At 56.5% G+C, this 17,619-nt stretch overlaps 1 protein-coding gene across 1 annotated transcript; it reads left to right on the forward strand.

Moving 5' to 3' along the window:
• Positions 1 to 67: 67 nt before the first annotated feature.
• On the forward strand, positions 68 to 16,262 carry TBC1D10C (TBC1 domain family member 10C). The gene is made up of 10 exons (XM_032794973.2): positions 68 to 276; positions 1,685 to 1,899; positions 7,248 to 7,347; positions 7,721 to 7,828; positions 9,288 to 9,394; positions 10,188 to 10,302; positions 10,867 to 10,932; positions 11,231 to 11,420; positions 14,438 to 14,592; positions 15,120 to 16,262. The coding sequence occupies exons 1-10, from the start codon at positions 79 to 81 to the stop codon at positions 15,612 to 15,614; spliced, it is 1,749 nt and encodes a 582-aa protein (XP_032650864.1). The 5' UTR covers positions 68 to 78; the 3' UTR covers positions 15,615 to 16,262.
• The last annotated feature ends 1,357 nt before the right edge of the window (positions 16,263 to 17,619 follow it).

Here is a 17,619-nt window from a genome sequence, read left to right on the forward strand (position 1 = left end):
GGGGCTGCAGGGAGCGGGGTGTCAGCGCCACCCCACAAACACTGCCCGTGGCCTCAGGCTCCCTTCCCCTCCCCCCACATGCTGCCTGCTGCCTCAGCCCTGTCAGGTGCAAAAGGAAATGACTGCAAAGAGGAAATAAGTTTGCAGCGCCCATGGGGAGCGCGCTGGACTGAGGTGTTGGCAAGGGACGAATGCGTGACTGTGCCACTTGGGCACTGCTCCATTGGGAATGGCCCCAGCACAGTACACAAGCTAAGAGGATTGGGCACATTGAAGGTGAGTGGGAACAAGGGAACGGAGCACTGAAAGGGCTGCTTGGGGGCCATGTGGGGAAATTCCCTAGGAACCCCCCTGAGCTGTGCCGGGGAGCCAGGCTTAGAGACAAGGGCTGCACAAAGTTACCCCCAGGATAGACACAAGAGAATTGGGTGGGGGGCTCTGTGTGAGGGTGTTACGCTCCCTGACCAGAAACCAGGCCCCCATGGATTCCTCTCCCTAGTACACATGGGGCTGGAGGAGCTGGGCCCTGGGGCAGGGTAATGGAGGTGTGGTTCCCTGGGCTAGAGGTAGGGGCCCTGGACTGGAAGCAAAGACGGTGGGGAGGAGCCCTGAGTGGGGCAGACCCTGGGGGATGGAGATGTGGGGCACTGGGCGGTGCAGTTCCTGAGGGGATGTGTGTGAGGGGTTTTGGGTGGGCCAGATCCTGGGGAAGATGGGGGTGAGGGGCCTGGGCTCTGCAGACCCTGTGGGGATGGAGGTGCGGGGCCCTGGGCTGGGCAGACACTAGTGGGAAGGGCTCGGGGGTGGGGGTGGGGGGCAGACCCTGGGAGGGATGGGGGTGAGGGGCCTTGAAGCCTTGGGCTGGGCAGACTGGAGGGAATAGGGGTTTGGAGCCCTAGCTGGGGAGACCCTGGGTGAGAATGGGTTTGTGGCCCTGGGCAGGTCAGCCCCTGGAGTGGATGGGGTTGTGGGCCCTGGGCTAGGCAGATCCTGGGCGGGATGGGAGGGCAGAGCTTTGCTAGAGGCAGACCCTGGGGGGAATGGAGGTGAGGGGCCCTGGGCTGGGTAGACGGGGGTGTGGGGGGGGGATGAGGGGCCCCGGGTGGAGCAGACCCTAGGGGGAGATGAGAGTGCGGAGCTCTGGTAGAGGCAGTCCTTGGGGGCGATGGGGATGAGGGGCCCTGGGCGGGGCAGACCCTAGGGGGATGAGGTTGTGGGGCCCTGGACGGGTCAGACTGTAGGGTGATGGGGATTAGGGGCCCTGGGCGGGTCAGACCATGGGGCAATAGGGGTTAGGGGCCCTGGGAGGGTCAGCCCCAGGGGGGATGAGGTTGTGGGGCCCTGGACGGGTCAGACTGTAGGGTGATGGGGATTAGGGGCCCTGGGCGGGTCAGACCATGGGGCAATAGGGGTTAGGGGCCCTGGGAGGGTCAGCCCCAGGGGGGATGAGGTTGTGGGGCCCTGGGCAGGGAAGACCTTGGCGTGGCAGGGGTTAGGGCCCTGGGCTGAGCAGACTCTAGGGGGGACGGGATGAGGGGCCCGGGGGGGCAGGTCCTAGGGGAAATGGGGATGCGGGGCCCTGGCATTGTCTCCCTGAGGTTGTCTCCTGGGGTGTTCAGTTCTGGGCCGACCATGCTGGGCACTCACTGAGGGCAACCTCTCCCTGCCCTCCCTCCCCCTGCAGGGTGCTGGACTCGTGGGCATGGCGTCCGGCCCCATGTCCTCTGCCGACTCCTCCAGCCTCAGTACCCTGGAGGAGCTGTCTGACACCTTCGATTCAGCCCTGGGGTGCCATGATGACTCCAGCTCGCTGGGCTCTGACTCTGAGCTGAACGGGGCCGCCCCCTATCGTCAGACCGACCGCTATGGCTTCCTCGGGACCAGTGGCACCCAGGATGGGTGAGTGGGGCAGGCCTGGGCATGGGAGTGCTCAAAGGGGGCATTGCAGAGGGAGTGGGGGTGCCGCAAACGGTGTTTCTGTGTCCCCTAGGGGTGAGTACCCTGCACGGCTGACCCGGATGCCTGGCTCCGATTCCTTGTCCTGGTCTCGTGCTCCCTGGAGCCATTGTGGGTGCTGGGCTGATACCCACATTCCGAGTCCTGCAGGGCAATCCCCTGCGCTCTGAGCCTGGATCCAGCATCTCCCCGCTCTGTGAGCTGAGGATATAGGGTGCTCAGGCCCATAGAATGGACATACACAGAGGAGCTGAGCCCCTGGCCTGGGGACTGGGGAATCAACCCACACCCAAGTGTAGCAGTTTGTGGTTGTGGCCCTGCCCCCACACCTCTCTCCTAGTCCTGCCCCTCGGGGGTGGGGAAGAAGCAGGTAAGAGGCAGAGTTTGGGGAAGGAGGGTCTCAGGCGCTGGGGGAGAGGACTGTTTGGGACTCTTGCATCAGGGCCCTGTGCACCAGCCCCATCTGCCTAACAGCCTGATGTAGGAGATCCTCTGACCCAGGGAATATCATGGGTGCCCTCTAGAGTCTTTACAACCAAGATGTTAGTGAGGACAGGCCCTCTGCTGCGGAGGCACAATGGCCCCTGGTCACCCCGGTTCACTCTCCGTACCTTCCCCCAGCTGGGGAATGGCGAGTGGGTGTACAGCCCCAAAGCTGTATCCAGGCAGGGCTGGCTCAGGCCATCAGCCTCATGGCTGGGTCAGCTGAGGTTGCTGGAGCTTTCAGGGCAGCGTTCGGAAGAGCCCATGCCACCCCTGGTGTCAGTGTGCCATGCTGCTGCCACGCTCCCTGCAGCACAGTGTCCTGTGTGCCCTCCTCCCTAGAGGCAGCCACAGACCCATAACTATCTATGTCTAGGATCACAATAACACCTAGCTCTTCCAGAGCACCTGCCATCCCATCGCCTATTGGATGGGAGAGGTGCAGGGTCGGTGTCCTAGTCCCCATTGAACAGATGGGAAAACTGAGACACCAAGCAGGGCAGGTGGCCTGCCCCAGTTCACACAGCCAGCATTGACTGCAAAGTGCTGCAGGATGAAAGATGCTCTGTTACTATAACATCCTCTCCTGCTTCCTTGGGACCTGGCTTATTGGGGTGTCTTCCTGGACACTGGGCTAGCTGATGGAGATAACAAATGTGAGAGCTAAGCTTAGCTAGTGCCGAGGGATTTAGTGGTGGTTATCCAGCATGGCAAGGCTAAGGTTTGTGTGCTTGTTGTTTAAATGCACAGTGTGCTGAAGGCAGATGACAGGGTGGGGTTTTCTAACTACTGGCTCAGTCAGGGTCCCAGGGTCCTCCCTTGGAGCGGGGGCATGTTTAGGTAGGGTCTAACCAAACAGATCTCAGTTCTAAAATCTGCAAGGTGCATCTGCAAAGGAGCAGAGCTCGAGAACACCAGAGATGGAAGCTCTGTCTTTGGAGGGGATTTTCCCTCCCTTTTCTTACTGTTCGTTACAAAAATCATAGGAAATTAAATGCAAACTGTTCCGTCAATGCAATGCACGGAGGCATGGGAAGGCTCCTGAATCCCTGGTTGGAAGGCCAGAAGGGGCTGTTCTGATCAGCTAGTCTAGTGGTTTTGAACCTTTTTTCATTTGCAGACCTCCCAAAAATTTCAAATGGAGGTGCGGGTCCCTTTGGAAATCTTAGACGTGATCTGCAGAGCCCACAGGGGTCTGTGGACCACAGATTGAAACCACTGGTCTAGTCTGATCTCCTGTGGAGCCCTGGGGTGACTCCTGCACTGATCCCAGAACATGTGATGAGCTAGAGCGGGTCTTTAGGGATGTCCCCTCAGGGCTGCCAGGCACTGAGGCCTGGAGAATGCTGCAGCCCTGGGGGAAGCTGGGGAGCTCTGCCCCATTATCATGCAGTGATTCTGCAGAGGACATGAGCTCAGAAGCTATGGTTTCCTTCTGGGCTGCTCACACCTGTCCACGGCCCTAGCCTTTCTTGGGGGTCTGAAGGGGATGTGTGGTAATGAGGGGTGTGAGGCCCACGTCAGCCAGAGCCCCTCACACCTCTGGGAAGGTCTCTGAGCACTATTGGTGCTGGGCCAAGGGAGGGGAGCACCCTGCACCCCTCCACCCACATGAACTAACACTTCCTGTTTCAGCAGCTCATGGCTTGGCCACATCCTGTCCCCGTCTCCATGGCGATGTGCACACCGTGCTTGCAGCAGTGTGTGGTCAGGGACGTCAGCGCCCCAGCCTCCCCTGCCTCACCCCACTGAGCGGCTCAGGGTGTGAACAGGCCCAGGAGAGAAGAGAGAACAGTCCTGTTCAGCCCCAACCCCGTTTTCCCTGGGATCCTTTCCTACAGCCTCATCCCAGGGATCTGCTCTGTGCTGCTGGGAAGATCACTTGTAATGGGGCTGCCAACCTGCCCCTGAAGGCACTTCTCCTGCCCAACAGACCCCTCACTGCCCACACCCATCTCCTGATAAGAGTATGAGAGGGAAGCTCTGTAGGTTAAAACACTGATAGTATTATTCCCTCTTTATTCAGTGTTTATTTGCTCATTATTCAGTATTTGCTCGCTCATTACTCAGTGTTTACATGCTCATTACTCAGTGTTTATTCACTCATTACTCAGTGTTTTCATGGACATTTCTCAGTGTTTATTCACTCATTGCTCGGTATTTATATGTGGACATTACTCGATGTTTACTCACACATTACTCAGTGTTTCCTTATGCGTTACTCAGTGTTGACTTGCTCTTTACTCAGTGTTTACACACTCATTACCCAGTGTTTAGGTTCTCATTACAACAAAAATTATTAGGGGTATGGAACAGCTTTTACATGTGAAGAGATTAAAAAGACTGGGACCGTTCAGCTAGAAAAAGAGATGACTAAGGGGGACTATGGTAGTGGTCTGTAAAATCATGACTGGTGTAAAGAAAGCAAATAAAGAAGTGTTATTTACCCCTTCACATAACACAAGAACCCGGGGTCACCTGATGAAATTAACAGGCAGCAGGTTTAAAACAAACAAAAGGAAGTATTTCTTCACACAACACACAGTCAGCCTGTGGAACTTGTTGCCAGGGGATGTTGTGATGGTGAAAAGTATAGTTGGTTTCAAGAAAGAATTAGATAAGTGCATGGAGAATAGGTCCATCAATGACTATTAGTCAAGATGGTCAGGGACGCAATCCCATGCTCTGGGTGTCCCTACATCTCTGACTGCCAGGTGCTGGGAGTGAATGACATGGGATGGATCACTCAAACTTGCCCTGTTCTGTTCATTCCCTCTGAAATACCTGGCATTGGTCACTGTCAGAAGACAGAATACTGGACTAGAGGGATCATTGGTCTGAGCCAGTATGGCCTCTCTTATGTTCTTAGTATTTACTCACTCGTTACTCTATGTTGTTTACTCACTCATTACTTTGCTTTTGCATGTTCATTACTCAATATTTACTTGTTCCTCAATGTTTACTTGCTCGTTACTCAACGTTTACTCACTCATTACTCAGCGTATGTCTACACAAGAAGCACTACAGCAGCACCGCTGCAGCAGCACCACTATAGGCATTTTTCCGTCACTGTGGTAAATCCACCCCCCTTGAGAGGCAGTAGCTAGGCCAATAGAAGAATTCTTCCACCAACCTAGCTGCGTCTGCAGTCGAGGTTATGTTGCACAGGGCATGATGTTTTTCACAGTCCTGAGTGAGGTAGCTAGGTTGACCTAAGTTTTATATGTAGACCAGGCCACAGTGTTTACTCACTCATTACTCAGTTGTTACATAGGCTCAGATGGAAGGCAGGCAGTCTGTAGCAGGTGCCAGTTCTGCCCTCCTCACAGGCTACAACAACCCTTGGGGCTGCTTCAACTAGTGCCTCTGCTGCGGTGGACCGATGGAGCTTTGCACAGAACAGTCAGAGACAGTCCAGCACCTCCCCCCAGTGTGTCCTCATGAGGTTATTAAATGGGGGGTCGCGAGCTGTCAGTCTCCACTCCAAAACTCGTTTTGCCTCAAGCATTTATAATGGTGTTAAATATATAAAAAAGTGTTTTTAATTTATAAGGGCATTGCACTCAGAGGCTTGCTAGGTGAAAGGGGTCACCAGTACAAAAATTTGAGAACCACTGCCCTAGGGCAACAGGGAGCTGAGCTCTTGGTATTTGTTAGGTCATTACTCAGCCATGACTTTGTGTTTAGTTGCTTATTATTCAAATGCCACCCGGTGTTTGCTTAGCCATTGCTCAGTTTTTAGTCAGTATTTACTCAGTCTTTAGTCAGGGTTTACTCAGTGGTTGTGAAGGCATTGTGTGGTGGTCATTTAGTCATTACTCGGTAGTCAGGGTTTACTAAATTGTTACTAAGTGTTTATTGAGTCATTATTTGGTGTTTATCTGACCATTACTCATGGTTTACTCAGTTGTTACTTGATCACTCCTTTGCTGTTACTCAGGTTTATGTAGTCATTATCCAGGCATTACTTGATATTTACTCAGACACTACTCAGCGATTACTTGCTAATCTCAGTGTTTATTCACTTGTTACTCAGGGATTACTAAGTATTTACTCAGACATTACTCGCTTGTTAGTTGTTAATTATTATTCCTTGCTTACTTGGTGTTACTCAAACTCGTGGTCTCCATGGCAGAAGGAATACATCCAGATCTGGTTGCTCAGAATGTGCCCCATGAATTTACAAACCCAGTAAACAAGAGATCTGTGCTTCTGGTGGGAGGGTGGGAATTGTGGGGTGTCTCCGGAGCACATGGAGGGTGAAAAGCAATGTTCTGGGTCTCTAAACAATAACCGACGGTTAAGCCAGTGCTCCCTCAGCATGCAGAATGTGGGGGTGATGCCGGGGGGCAGCTCTGTGGCTCATCTGGAGATAGAGTTGGCAGGGTGATGGTGTCAGCAGCCTGTAGCTTGGGTTAGGCAGGAGAGAGGTCAGAGTTAAGGTGATGTTGGAACATCCTGATTTGCTCAGTGTTTAGTTCTCACATTCCCAGGTCCTGCCTCCCCCTGCCCAGCCCCAGGGTAGGGCAGGGGTACAGGAAGCTGAGGCAGCAGTACCTGGAGAGAAGGGAGCAGACAGGGGATGGGCAATGAGGAGGCTGTGCTCTCTTCCCAGAGTAGTGCCCCAGGAGGGGAGCCTCATGTGGCTACTGAATGAGGATGCAGAGGAGGCACAAGGAGGAGGTAAGAGGGAATGAAACAGAGGTAGAAGGAGTGCACCAGGGGGACAAAGAGATGGGAGGAATGGAGGCACTGGGCGAGGAGGAGATGGCCTTTGGCCTGATACCCATTCTCTTCCCATTATCCAGCCTGGGCCAGCCCCCAGTAGAGCTCATCCGGCACCGGGAAGCCAGATGGCTGGAGATGACATCGCACTGGGAGAAAGCCATGGCCAGGAGGTACAAGAAGGTGAGGAGGAGCCACAGAGAAATCCCAACCCCTCTATGGGGCCATGCCGATTGCCCAATAGGCCTCTCAGCCCTCCCATGGGGCACCCCAAAGGGCCATGCTAATCCTCCCAGGGAGCAACCGGTTTCCCCATAGGGCATCCCAGTGTGCCTCACTCCCCCAAGGAATCAGCTGCTGCCAGGGCTTCCCCCATTATGTCTCCTGACAGTGTAATGCCACATAGCTGAGCCCCCTGGAGCTAGGGTCTCCCTGCCCCTGAAGCCAGTGTCCCAGGGCCCTGGCTCTCTCTAGTGTGGCACCATGCTGTGCCCCCTCTCCCTGGCCCTGCCCTGTGGTGGGTTGTGCTGTGATTGATGCAGTTCTCTGGCTCCAGGTGAAGGTACTGTGCCGTAAAGGGATCCCCTCATCCATGCGCGCCCGCTGCTGGCCCCTGCTGTGTGGAGGGCAGAGCAGCATGGACCGCAACCTCGGCAAGTACAAGGTAATCAGCTCCTCCTGCCTCCCTCGCGGCTCCCACTCTCCCTCGGCATCCTCTGCCCCCGACCCACCCACTCTACCCCACCCGCATCCATGCTGATGCCGCCAAGCTCTGAGTCAGCTGCCTCCCAGACTTTCGCATTCCTGGCTCTAGGCGCTGGATATGCACAAGCTACCCTGTATTGGCTAGTGTGCAGAGAGGATAACATCCCAGATACCACTGCTGTTGGAGGAGCACTTCTTTAGCTCTTGCAGCAGACACCTGCATTCAGGGGTGGCTCCAGGCCCCAGCACACCAAGCGCGTGCTTGGGGCGGCATGCCGCGAGGGGCGCTCTGCCAGTCGCCGGGAGGGCGGCAGGCAGCTCCAGCGGACCTCCTGCAGGCGTGCCTGCGGAGGGTCCGCTGGTCCTGCGGCTCCGGTGGGAGGTCCACCGGAGCCGCCTGCCACCCTCCTGGTGACCGGCAGAGCGCCCCGCGGCATGCCGCCCTGCTTGGGACAGCGAAATGTCTACATTGCTGCAGTGGCAGGAGGGAGCTCTCAGTTCCCCAGAGCCAGAGGACAGGGGGTTAATATACAGGGTGAAAGAGCCCAATCTTGTTCTCCCTGACCCTGCTGACTGCCATGGGGTGATTGGCAGGAGAACAGCATCTGGCCCCATGGTGAGTCATCGTCAGTGGCAGAATAGAACATCTGGAGGCATGGATCCACTGGATATGTGCTTTGACCCAGCTTATAAACGGTGTGTGGTGGTACCCTTCAGTGTACCAGTCTCCCAAGGGCCGGCCACAAGGCCTCAATGCCCCCGAGACACAGCTGCTGGATCCAGCCCTCTTGCTTTGTGCCATGAGCTCTGCCCTGTGAGTCCCACCTGAGCCAGATACCTGGTCAGAGATATTCACCCTCTCTAGGACCCTGGGCACCCCAGCCAGTGTTTGCAGTGACATGGGTCAGCTTTTCCAACCAGAGCAGGGATTGTTAGCCTGCTGGCACATGGCGCGGGGAGTCCTGAGTGGAGGAACAGAGGGACAAAGGTTAAGACATCATCCGTCCTGACCTGCACCAGGGCTCCGTGAGCCATGCTGCTGCTTTGAGAGCCATGCAGTTTCCTTTCTCTGTCCCTGTCCCTTTGTCCCTCAGTCCCAGGTGAGAGACCACAACTGAGTTCACATGCTCAGCGTGCTGGGAGCCCTTGCTGATAGGTGATAGTCACTGGGGTTTCCATTGCTCTGAGTTGACCCCAGCCAGAGCCGAAGGACCCACATCCAGTTGGGCTGAGTCCGGCATGCTCTGGCACCCCTCCTGGCCCACGCTACACCTGCAAACACAACCACCATGCAGGGAGCCGCTAACACCCATCCCAGGTCCTGATCTCTTGCTGCTAACTCTAAACCCCTGCCCTGGGGATAGGGTGGTGTGGCCCACTTCCTGTTGCCATGTTCACCCGTTGCCGTGTCACTGTAGGAACTGGAACAGTCACCTGGTGACCCGCAGTGGTTGGAGACCATTGAGAAGGACATCCACCGCCAGTTCCCCTTCCATGAGATGTTCCTGTCGCCTGAGGGACATGGGTAAGGGAGCCACGGGGGCACAGCCAAATGCTGGGGGAGCAGAGGGGAAGCCTTGCTGGGGCTGATGCCTGAGTTGTCCCTGCAGCCAGAGCAGGATGCTGTGTCCTGCCCCCAGCCCAGGACATGCCTCCCAGCTGGGCAGTGCTGCTGTAGTGTGCCTGTGATTCCCATTCCAGGCACTCGCCACTGAGTGGCGCTGTCTTCCCACTGACACCAGCTCCCAGCGGCTCCAGTTAGAGAGCAGGGATTGTCCAAGGGGCAGGGGGAACGCGGCTGGGGTCCATGACATTGAGTCGCATCCTCTGGGGCACCACTCAGGCACGTGAGCCAGAGTCATTCCCCCACACTGGTGCAACCTGCAACTGAACGGTGCCCCCTGGGAAGTGCCCAGCTGGGCAGCAGAGTTACCCCCAAACCCCTGGGAAGGGGGGAGTGTATGACTTATCTATCAATCCCCCTTCTTCCTTCTATCTAACCCTCCCCCCCTCCATCCCCATCCACACCTATCCCTCCCTCCATCCCTATCCATACTCCTCCCTCCCTCTCTCTACCCATCCACCCAATAGACTCCCCGCTAGGTATCTATTTAGAGAATTCTGTATATATGTAGCCTCGTGGACTCAGGACACCTGGGTTCTCTTCCCAAAGGTCTGATCTGACACGGGATGGGGTATGGGTGGGGTCAGGGGATGATACTGGGCTAGTTGGGCCCAGTGTTCTGGTCCTGTATGTGGAGGGAGCTCTGCACCGTGCTATCCTGGCCAAACTCTAACACTCAGCCCCATCTGTGCAGGCAGCGAGGGCTCATGCAGCTCCTGAAGGCCTACACTGTATATCGGCCCCATGAGGGCTATTGCCAGGCCCAGGGCCCTGTGGCTGCAGTGCTGCTCATGCACATGCCTGCTGAGGTGAGTCATGCCCAGTAGCTACTGGGAACCATGCCCTCCCCCATGGTGCACCCCCCAATTGCACTACTCCCACCTCACTGCCCTGCCCCTCCCCCACTGCCTAGCACCTGTCTTCACTGCCCTGTCTTTCCCTGCAGGTCACCCACCCTCACTGTCCTGCCCCACCCCTATTGCCCTGCCCCTGTCCCTATTATCCTGAACCCACACCAGGCACCTGCCCTCTCTGTCCTGCTCTACCCTGTCGAGCACTCACCCCCACTGTTCTGCTGCCCTGTAATATAAGCCCATCCACTCATAGGCTCTGGCCCCCACTGCCCTCCAGCATGGAGCAGCCAGCTCCCATCCCTTCACGGGCCACCGTCACCAACCCCACTCCCAGCCCTCATTAACCACCACCCTCAGGCCCCTTTGCATGCCAGGGCAGCCAGTTCCCCTCCTCCCCATACAAGATACACACCTTCCCCCTCGCATAAACCCTGTGCCCCTCCTCTATTCACTCCCCCTTGCCATGTGGTCCAGGGACTCCGATATCTCCCCTGGCTAATGTTTCCCCGTCCTCTACAGCAAGCCTTCTGGTGCCTGGTGCAGATCAGTGAGCGGTACCTGCCTGGTTACTACAGCCCTGAGATGGTGAGAACCCCCCTGCACCCTTCCCACAGGATGGGAATTCTACAGGGTCATGGACCCTTATGAGATGCAACCAGGAGTCAGCAGGGCAGGGGGAAGAGCCTGCAGCTGCCTGGCCACACCCTCTCCAGCAGGGGGTGCTGGGACACCAGGGAGGGGAAGGAGCCTGGACTGCCCAGCCCTGCCCTCCCCTCCCCAGTAGGGGAGTAGGAGAGGGCTGTGGGGCTGGAGCTTGCATGCTTGGCAGCAGGGTGGTGCTGTGCAACGGGCAGATTTGATGGGCTCTCGGTTGCCCCTGCAGGAGGCAGTGCTGCTGGATGGTGAGGTCTTCGTGGCACTGCTGCGGCGCGTCTGCCCCAAGGCCTACAAGCACCTGCAGAAGCACAGCGTGGGGCCGCTGCTCTACGTCACCGAGTGGTTCCTGTGCCTCTACAGCCGCACCCTGCCTTTCCCCACTGTGCTGCGCATCTGGGATACCTTCCTCAGCGAGGGTGCGTGAAGTACTGGCTCAGCCTAGAGCTCCATCAGCCGCCAGCCTGCAGCCAGGGCCAGGGCTGTCCTTAGCCATAGGCAGAACAGGCAGCCACCTAGGGCACCACTAGGTCTGGGGCCACCGCTCTGCTGGGAGCCTGGACATACGGGAAACAGTGGACGATGTAAGAGCAGGGCTGCTGGGTTCTAGAGAGAGATGAATGCAGCACAGTCTGAGGGAGAGGATTGGCTGCTGGGGTCTCTGGGAAGGGGTGGGGGAAGGAACTCGACCTGGAGGGTGACCAGATGTCCTGATTTTATAGGGACAGTCCCAATTTTTGGGTCTTTTTCTTATATAGGCTCCTATCCCCTCCCCCCCTGCCCCCGTCCTGGTTTTTCACACTTGCTGTCTGGACACCCTAGGTGGGGGTAATTGGTACCTATATAAGACAAAGCCCCAAATATCGGGACTGGCCCTATAAAATCAGGGCATCTGGATCTGGTCACCCTAGCTGGGGAGCGTGTCTCTCCCCCGGGCTGGCAGTGATCCATCTCATCCGGGGGGAGCTGCACAGGGCAGGATGAGCTGCTGTGGCTTCATGGGTGCCCCGTCACCGAGATCAGATGCTGTGCTAACTTCACCATGGTCCGTTGGGCTGGCGGTGGTGCCCATTGGCATGTGATCGGACCTTAGGGTTTGCTGCTGCTATTGCCACTCTGCATCCCAAGTGGTGGATTTTGGGGTCCTGCAGTTTTCCACCTATCTCCTCCTCTATTGCAGCAGTTGGACCAGCAGGCTGGGGGGTGAGCCGAGCATGAAAGCAGTGCTGTGTTGCCATTTAGATTGTCATTTAACAAATTTGGTCCCCAAAAATGCTTGTTAACAATCCTGAATTCAATTTCAATATATATTTTTTTAAAAATCAATATCTTAGCCAAAAGCAGAAAATTAAATTGTTGACAATTATTTGTGACAAGTTTGGTATGGGAAAGGGAGTGGGCCAGTTTTCATCAGAGAAACAAAAAATGTTGACTGACTTTCCTATAGCCTGTTACTGTTAAATAGAGCACTCCAACAACTGTAATATGCTCATCTCCTTACTAATGTATAGAGAAGGAGTCGGCAACCTACGGCACACGTGCCAAAGGTGGCACGCGAGCTGATTTTTGATGGCATGCAGTGGTGGGCTGAGTGGCTGAGCCCGCCGCTGCTCTGGGGTTCTGGCTGCTGCCCCGTTGCCACCTGGGGTCCTGGCTGCTGGCCCCACTCAGCACCCACTGCTGGCCTGGGGACCCCCAAGGAACCCCAGGCTGGCAGCGGGCTGAGCAGGCCGACGGCTGATACCCTGGCTGAGCCACTCAATCCGCTGTCTGCCTGGGGTTCCATTCACTCAGCTGGTAGTGGGCTGAGCAGGACTAAATTCAACGAAATAGGAAAACAAGAGCAACTAATGACAAAGTGCAAGAACCTAGAGCAGTGGTCCCTGACCTTTTTCGTCTGGCGCCCGCCAGACAAAGGACCATGGCAGTGGACAAGCATCTGCCAAAATGCCAGCGAAATTTGGCAGCATTTCAGCAGCCATGCCTTTGGATGACACTGCTTATCAGCAGCAAGCGGCGTCATCCAGAGGCATCGCTGCCGAAATGCCGCCAAATTTCACTGGCGTTTCAGCACATGCTTGTCCGCCAGCCAATACGCAGGTGCACTGAGAGGCCCCTGCGGGTGCCATGGCACCCACGGGCACCACGTTGGGGACCCCGACCTAGAGAACATCCTGAAGCACGGCGATCGTTTTGATTTAAATGGACTTGAACTGTATGAAGAATTGAGTACACTGTCATCAATGTTGCCACATGCAAAATCGATAACAGACATTGTACAGTTTACTCATAACAGCAAACTTGTTGACATATATCCTAATGTGTACATTGCCACTCATATTCTACTGACAATTCCTGTAACAGTAGCATCAGGAGAACGAAGTTTCTCAAAACTAAAGCTCATTAAAAACTATCTCCACTCTACAAGGAGCCAGAAACACTTGACTGGTCTTGCTATTCTTGCAGTCAAACAAGGCATCACTTTGTCTTTGTCATATGATGACATTATTCCTGATTTTGCAGCCAAAAAAGCCAGAAAGATTGCTTTTAATTAAAAACAAATCCCTGTTTCAATACCTCTTCATAGAAATTTCCAATAAAATGTTGACAAATCAAAAAAAATTATATTATTTGCATCATTCTGTCAAATCAGAATTTTTTCTATAGTGCTACTTCTTTAGTGCTAGTCCATCAGCATTGCAGTGTGCTTAACTATGTTAAACTGGTTTTAATAACATGCATGTAGCAAGTTTTCCAATAGAGTAAGCTTATGTTTGTGTTGCTAAAAGCAAGACAGGCACAGGGGCACCAGTTTAATAATCCCGCCTAGGGCACCATAAATCCTAAGGACGGCCCTGGCCAGGGCTGTATTAGGGGCATGGTCCTGCACGATTTATGACTCCCCCAGGGCTGAGACATCCTGGCTGCCCTGGACTAGGAGGGGTGGGGCCAGGTCCTGTTGTCTTGGTGGTTTCACAGCTCCCCACAAGCCTGCTGCCTATTTCATGGCTCCACCTTCCCCAGCTCCACTGGCAGCTTCATTCCTCCCCTCGCAGGTCCCCTGGCTGTTTCATGGCTCACCCACCCATCTCTTGGCTCCTCCTTCCAGGGGCCTTTGACTGTTTCAAGGCTCCTCCCCCCAGCTCACCTGGCTGTTTCATGGTGTACCCCACACACAGCTCCCCTGGCTGGTTCATGTCTCCCTGCATAGGTCCCCCTGGTTGTTTCACATTCTCTCTCTCTCTCCCACTCACACAGAGCTCCCCTGACAGTTTCATGGCTCCCTCTCCCAGGTGCCTTTGACTGTTTCATGGCTCCCTCCTAGGTACCCCTGGCTGTTTCAGCCTATCCATCCCCCGGTCTCCTGGCTGTTTCAGGGCTGTCCCAGTACCCCCTACTGCTGGCTTGGGGTCTGACAACTGCTGTCTCCCTGCAGGGGTGAAGGTGCTGTTCCGGGTGGGGCTGGTGCTGGTGCGCCTGGCGCTGGGCTCCTCGGAGAATCTGCGGGACTGCACAGGCGTGGTGGAAACACTGGAAAAGCTGCGCAGCATCCCAGCCCGCCTGCTGCAGGAGGACACGTTTATGGCTGAGGTGAGGCGCAGGGTGGGGACTAGGCTGGGCTTCTGCTGCAGAGATAGGAACCTTCACCAGCCTCAAGCACAGCCCCCAGCAGGGCCAGGCCCCCCTCCCCTATTCAGCCCCCACCAGGACAGGCCTCCCCAGCTCTATCCTCCCCCAGTCTCCTGCTTCTCCCCAACTCACTCCCTCGGGGACACGCCTCCCTAGCTCTGTCCTGCTCCCTTCTTCTGCCCCTCATCCCCAACTCAGCTCCCGAGGGCCATGCCTCCCCAGCTCTGATCTTCCCCCTTGCCCTGTCCTGCCCCCTCCCCAATTCAGCCCCCCTGAGGGGCTTACAGTACAGTGCTCCCTGCTGGGAAGGGCGGGGCTGAGCAGCTGCAGGCTCCTCCCACCCGATGTTATGGTGCCCTCTGCTGTTTCTCTTCCTTGCACACACCAAGCTGAGGCATCTCATACCAGTGCACGTGGGATCCCTTTGCACATGGGGCTCCCCACAAGACACAGACCCCATGATGTCCCTCCACCCCCATCTCCTGCAGGTTCACAACGTGGCCGTCTCGGACCGCGACGTGGAGCGTGAGTGCCGGACCCAGCTAGCCAAGCTGCGCAAGGTCCGGCCTGATTTCGGGTACCACCCGGAGCAGCGGCTGCCCAACGCCAAAGCTGTCTTCGACGCCCAGCAGCTGGAGGATGCACAGCAGCCCAGGAAGGGCAGGCACCCAGCACCCGCCTTCCTCATCCCTGAGATTGTGGTGGACCCTCCCCCCCCACCCCCTAAGGAGCAGCGCCGGCTGGAGAGGGAGCAGCTGAAGGAGCAGCGCCGGCAGGAGCAGGAGCGGCGCCGGCAGGAGGAGGCAGCCGAGAAGCAGGCTCGGAAGAAGAAGCCCCCAGGCAGGAAGAAACCAGACACACGTGGCAAGACTTTCCACGTGGCCCAGCGCCCCATGCTCAGCCTAGCGCAAGAGGGCAGGGAAGGGGAGGAGCCTGGCCCCGCCAAGAGAAACTCTGCCCCCTACCTGGAGACCTATTTCTGAATGGGTGGTGCAGAGCCTGCCCTAGCAAGAGAGACTCCGCCCCTCGCTGGAGACCTGTTTTGAGTGGCAGGGACAGAGCCTGCCCCCACCAAGAGAGACTCCACCCCCTACCTGCTCAATGGAAGGAGAGGAGACAGTGTGGGGCATCGCATTGAAGAGGGAAGGGATCTTGGGCTTAGAGGGTTGAGACTCCCCTGCATCCTGTAGTGCCGATCAGCAAGGCCTGATTCTCCCACAGCCCCCTTCAGTATTCACACTAGAGCCCAGTGAGTGGAGAACCTGCTCACTGCGATCTGCCCACTGGTGTCAGCAACACGGACAGTCCGGCCCCTGCCTGTGCCTTGCTCACTCCTTTGGAGCCCTAACAGAGCAGTCAGTGCCCAGATTCCATGGGCACACAACTCATTGCCTGAGATCCAGGCCCCTGGGTACCTCAGCAGCCGCCTTGTGAATACTGCAGCCTATGATCCGAGTGGGGAGGGGGGGCAGATTGAAAACATAAAGGGAAATGAAACTTCCTTCTGGGGTCCCTCCCCCAACCCCCGAGCTGTGGCCAGGCTGGGGCATGGGGTTGATGAGCCACTGCTTGGCAGCTTGTCTGTGTAGACGGTATTAAAAGTTCATCCTGGGGGCAAAGGCCGATCACAAGTGTTGAATCAGGAACCTGTTTATTCAGGAGACCTCGCTGGGAGAAGGAAATAACCTGGCAAACAACAGGAATCAGTGTGGAAAGGAAATATGTCCCAGGGAAGGAAATATGCCCCAGGGCAGGAATGGCAGGAGACTGCTCTGGCCTGGGTCATGCTGTGGGTCGGGCAAGAGGATCCCCCAGTGGCTTTCTACCTGGAAGCCAGCTGGGCTAGAAACCTGGACCACCAGCAGCGAAGGCGCCCTACCCCCAGTGGTAGTCAAATTGGGGTGGGACTAAGGACCTTCCCCATTGCCCAGAGGGGTTGGCCTCCCGGTGGGGTCAGTGCTAGGTAGCAGCCCAAGGCTGCATGATCCAGTCACAGCAGGGCTGGTAATTTTTCCACAAAGGGATTACACTGCCATATATAGACAGGCAGCCACACACCTGCACAGCCCTCCCCCATGCTAATCTGGGCCCGCAGGCTGGCCCTCGACACCTGCGTCCCCAGACAGCATTAACTCTCCACTGGGATTAGGCCCTGGCCCTGCCAGGTGCAGGAGGCTCACGGAACTGGAAGCAGTGGCCCCCTGCAGAGCCTGAGCTGTGTGCTGGGGAAGGGGGAGAAAGTGCCCCACTCCAGGGGGAAAGGAACAGAAACCCTGGGCAAGTCCAGCTGAGATCCCTTATTGTTTTGGAGCTTGGGACCAGATTGGAGTCCATGCCCCCTAGAAGGGAAAGGCTCCGTGTCCCATTCCCAACCCCCGCTGGTCTGGAGCAGCTGGCTGCCCTATGCCACATGTTCCCTGTGTGCTTTGCCCAGGCTGTGGGGATTTTGGTTGCTCCTCGGGCACCTGGCACTGGACTCCTGGCACTTCCCCCTGCAGCACACACACACTCAGGGTGCAACCTGCCACCTCCCTCCCCAGCGATAAGATTAGACTTTATCGTCCCAACTATGTTTATCTAAGGTGGAGACACTGATATGTGGGGCCGCATTGCTCCATGTGGGCCCATGATCTCTCATCCAGAACTCATGCCAGCCCAGGGGAGAGATCAGGCAATGGGGCAGGGGAAACTTTGGATGCTGCTTCCTCCATCTCTGCGCTGCCCACAGGGCTGGAGTGGAGCCCCAAGCCAGGCAGGAGGGCTGTTATAGCAGCCCCACGAGAGCTACTGCCAGGCCCAGGGCCCTGTGGCTGCCAGTGGGTCAGAGGGGGAGCCCACAGCAGGGTCTGGTAGGGTGAGCAGGTGGCTAAGATTGAGAAACTGAGACACAGGGAAAGCCTCCTGCCTGGGGTCATGGCCCCATTCTTGTCTCATCCTTGGTTTGCCCCCAGCTCTGGAATCAGCCATGCCTTATAGAACAAGCCCCTA

Source organism: Chelonoidis abingdonii, chromosome 4, assembly GCF_003597395.2.
Source record: "Chelonoidis abingdonii isolate Lonesome George chromosome 4, CheloAbing_2.0, whole genome shotgun sequence".
Lineage (NCBI taxonomy): Eukaryota > Metazoa > Chordata > Testudines > Testudinidae > Chelonoidis > Chelonoidis abingdonii.

What these genes read in the sequence shown, in the direction of transcription:
- TBC1D10C (XM_032794973.2), top strand. Translation starts at nt 79, where the DNA reads ATGCTGCCTGCTGCCTCAGCCCTGTCAGGTGCAAAAGGAAATGACTGC. An exon ending in CTGTCGCCTGAGGGACATGG is followed by an intron (nt 9,395 to 10,187) that starts GTAAGGGAGCCA and finishes CCATCTGTGCAG; the next exon opens with GCAGCGAGGGCTCATGCAGC. An exon ending in GTTACTACAGCCCTGAGATG is followed by an intron (nt 10,933 to 11,230) that starts GTGAGAACCCCC and finishes TTGCCCCTGCAG; the next exon opens with GAGGCAGTGCTGCTGGATGG.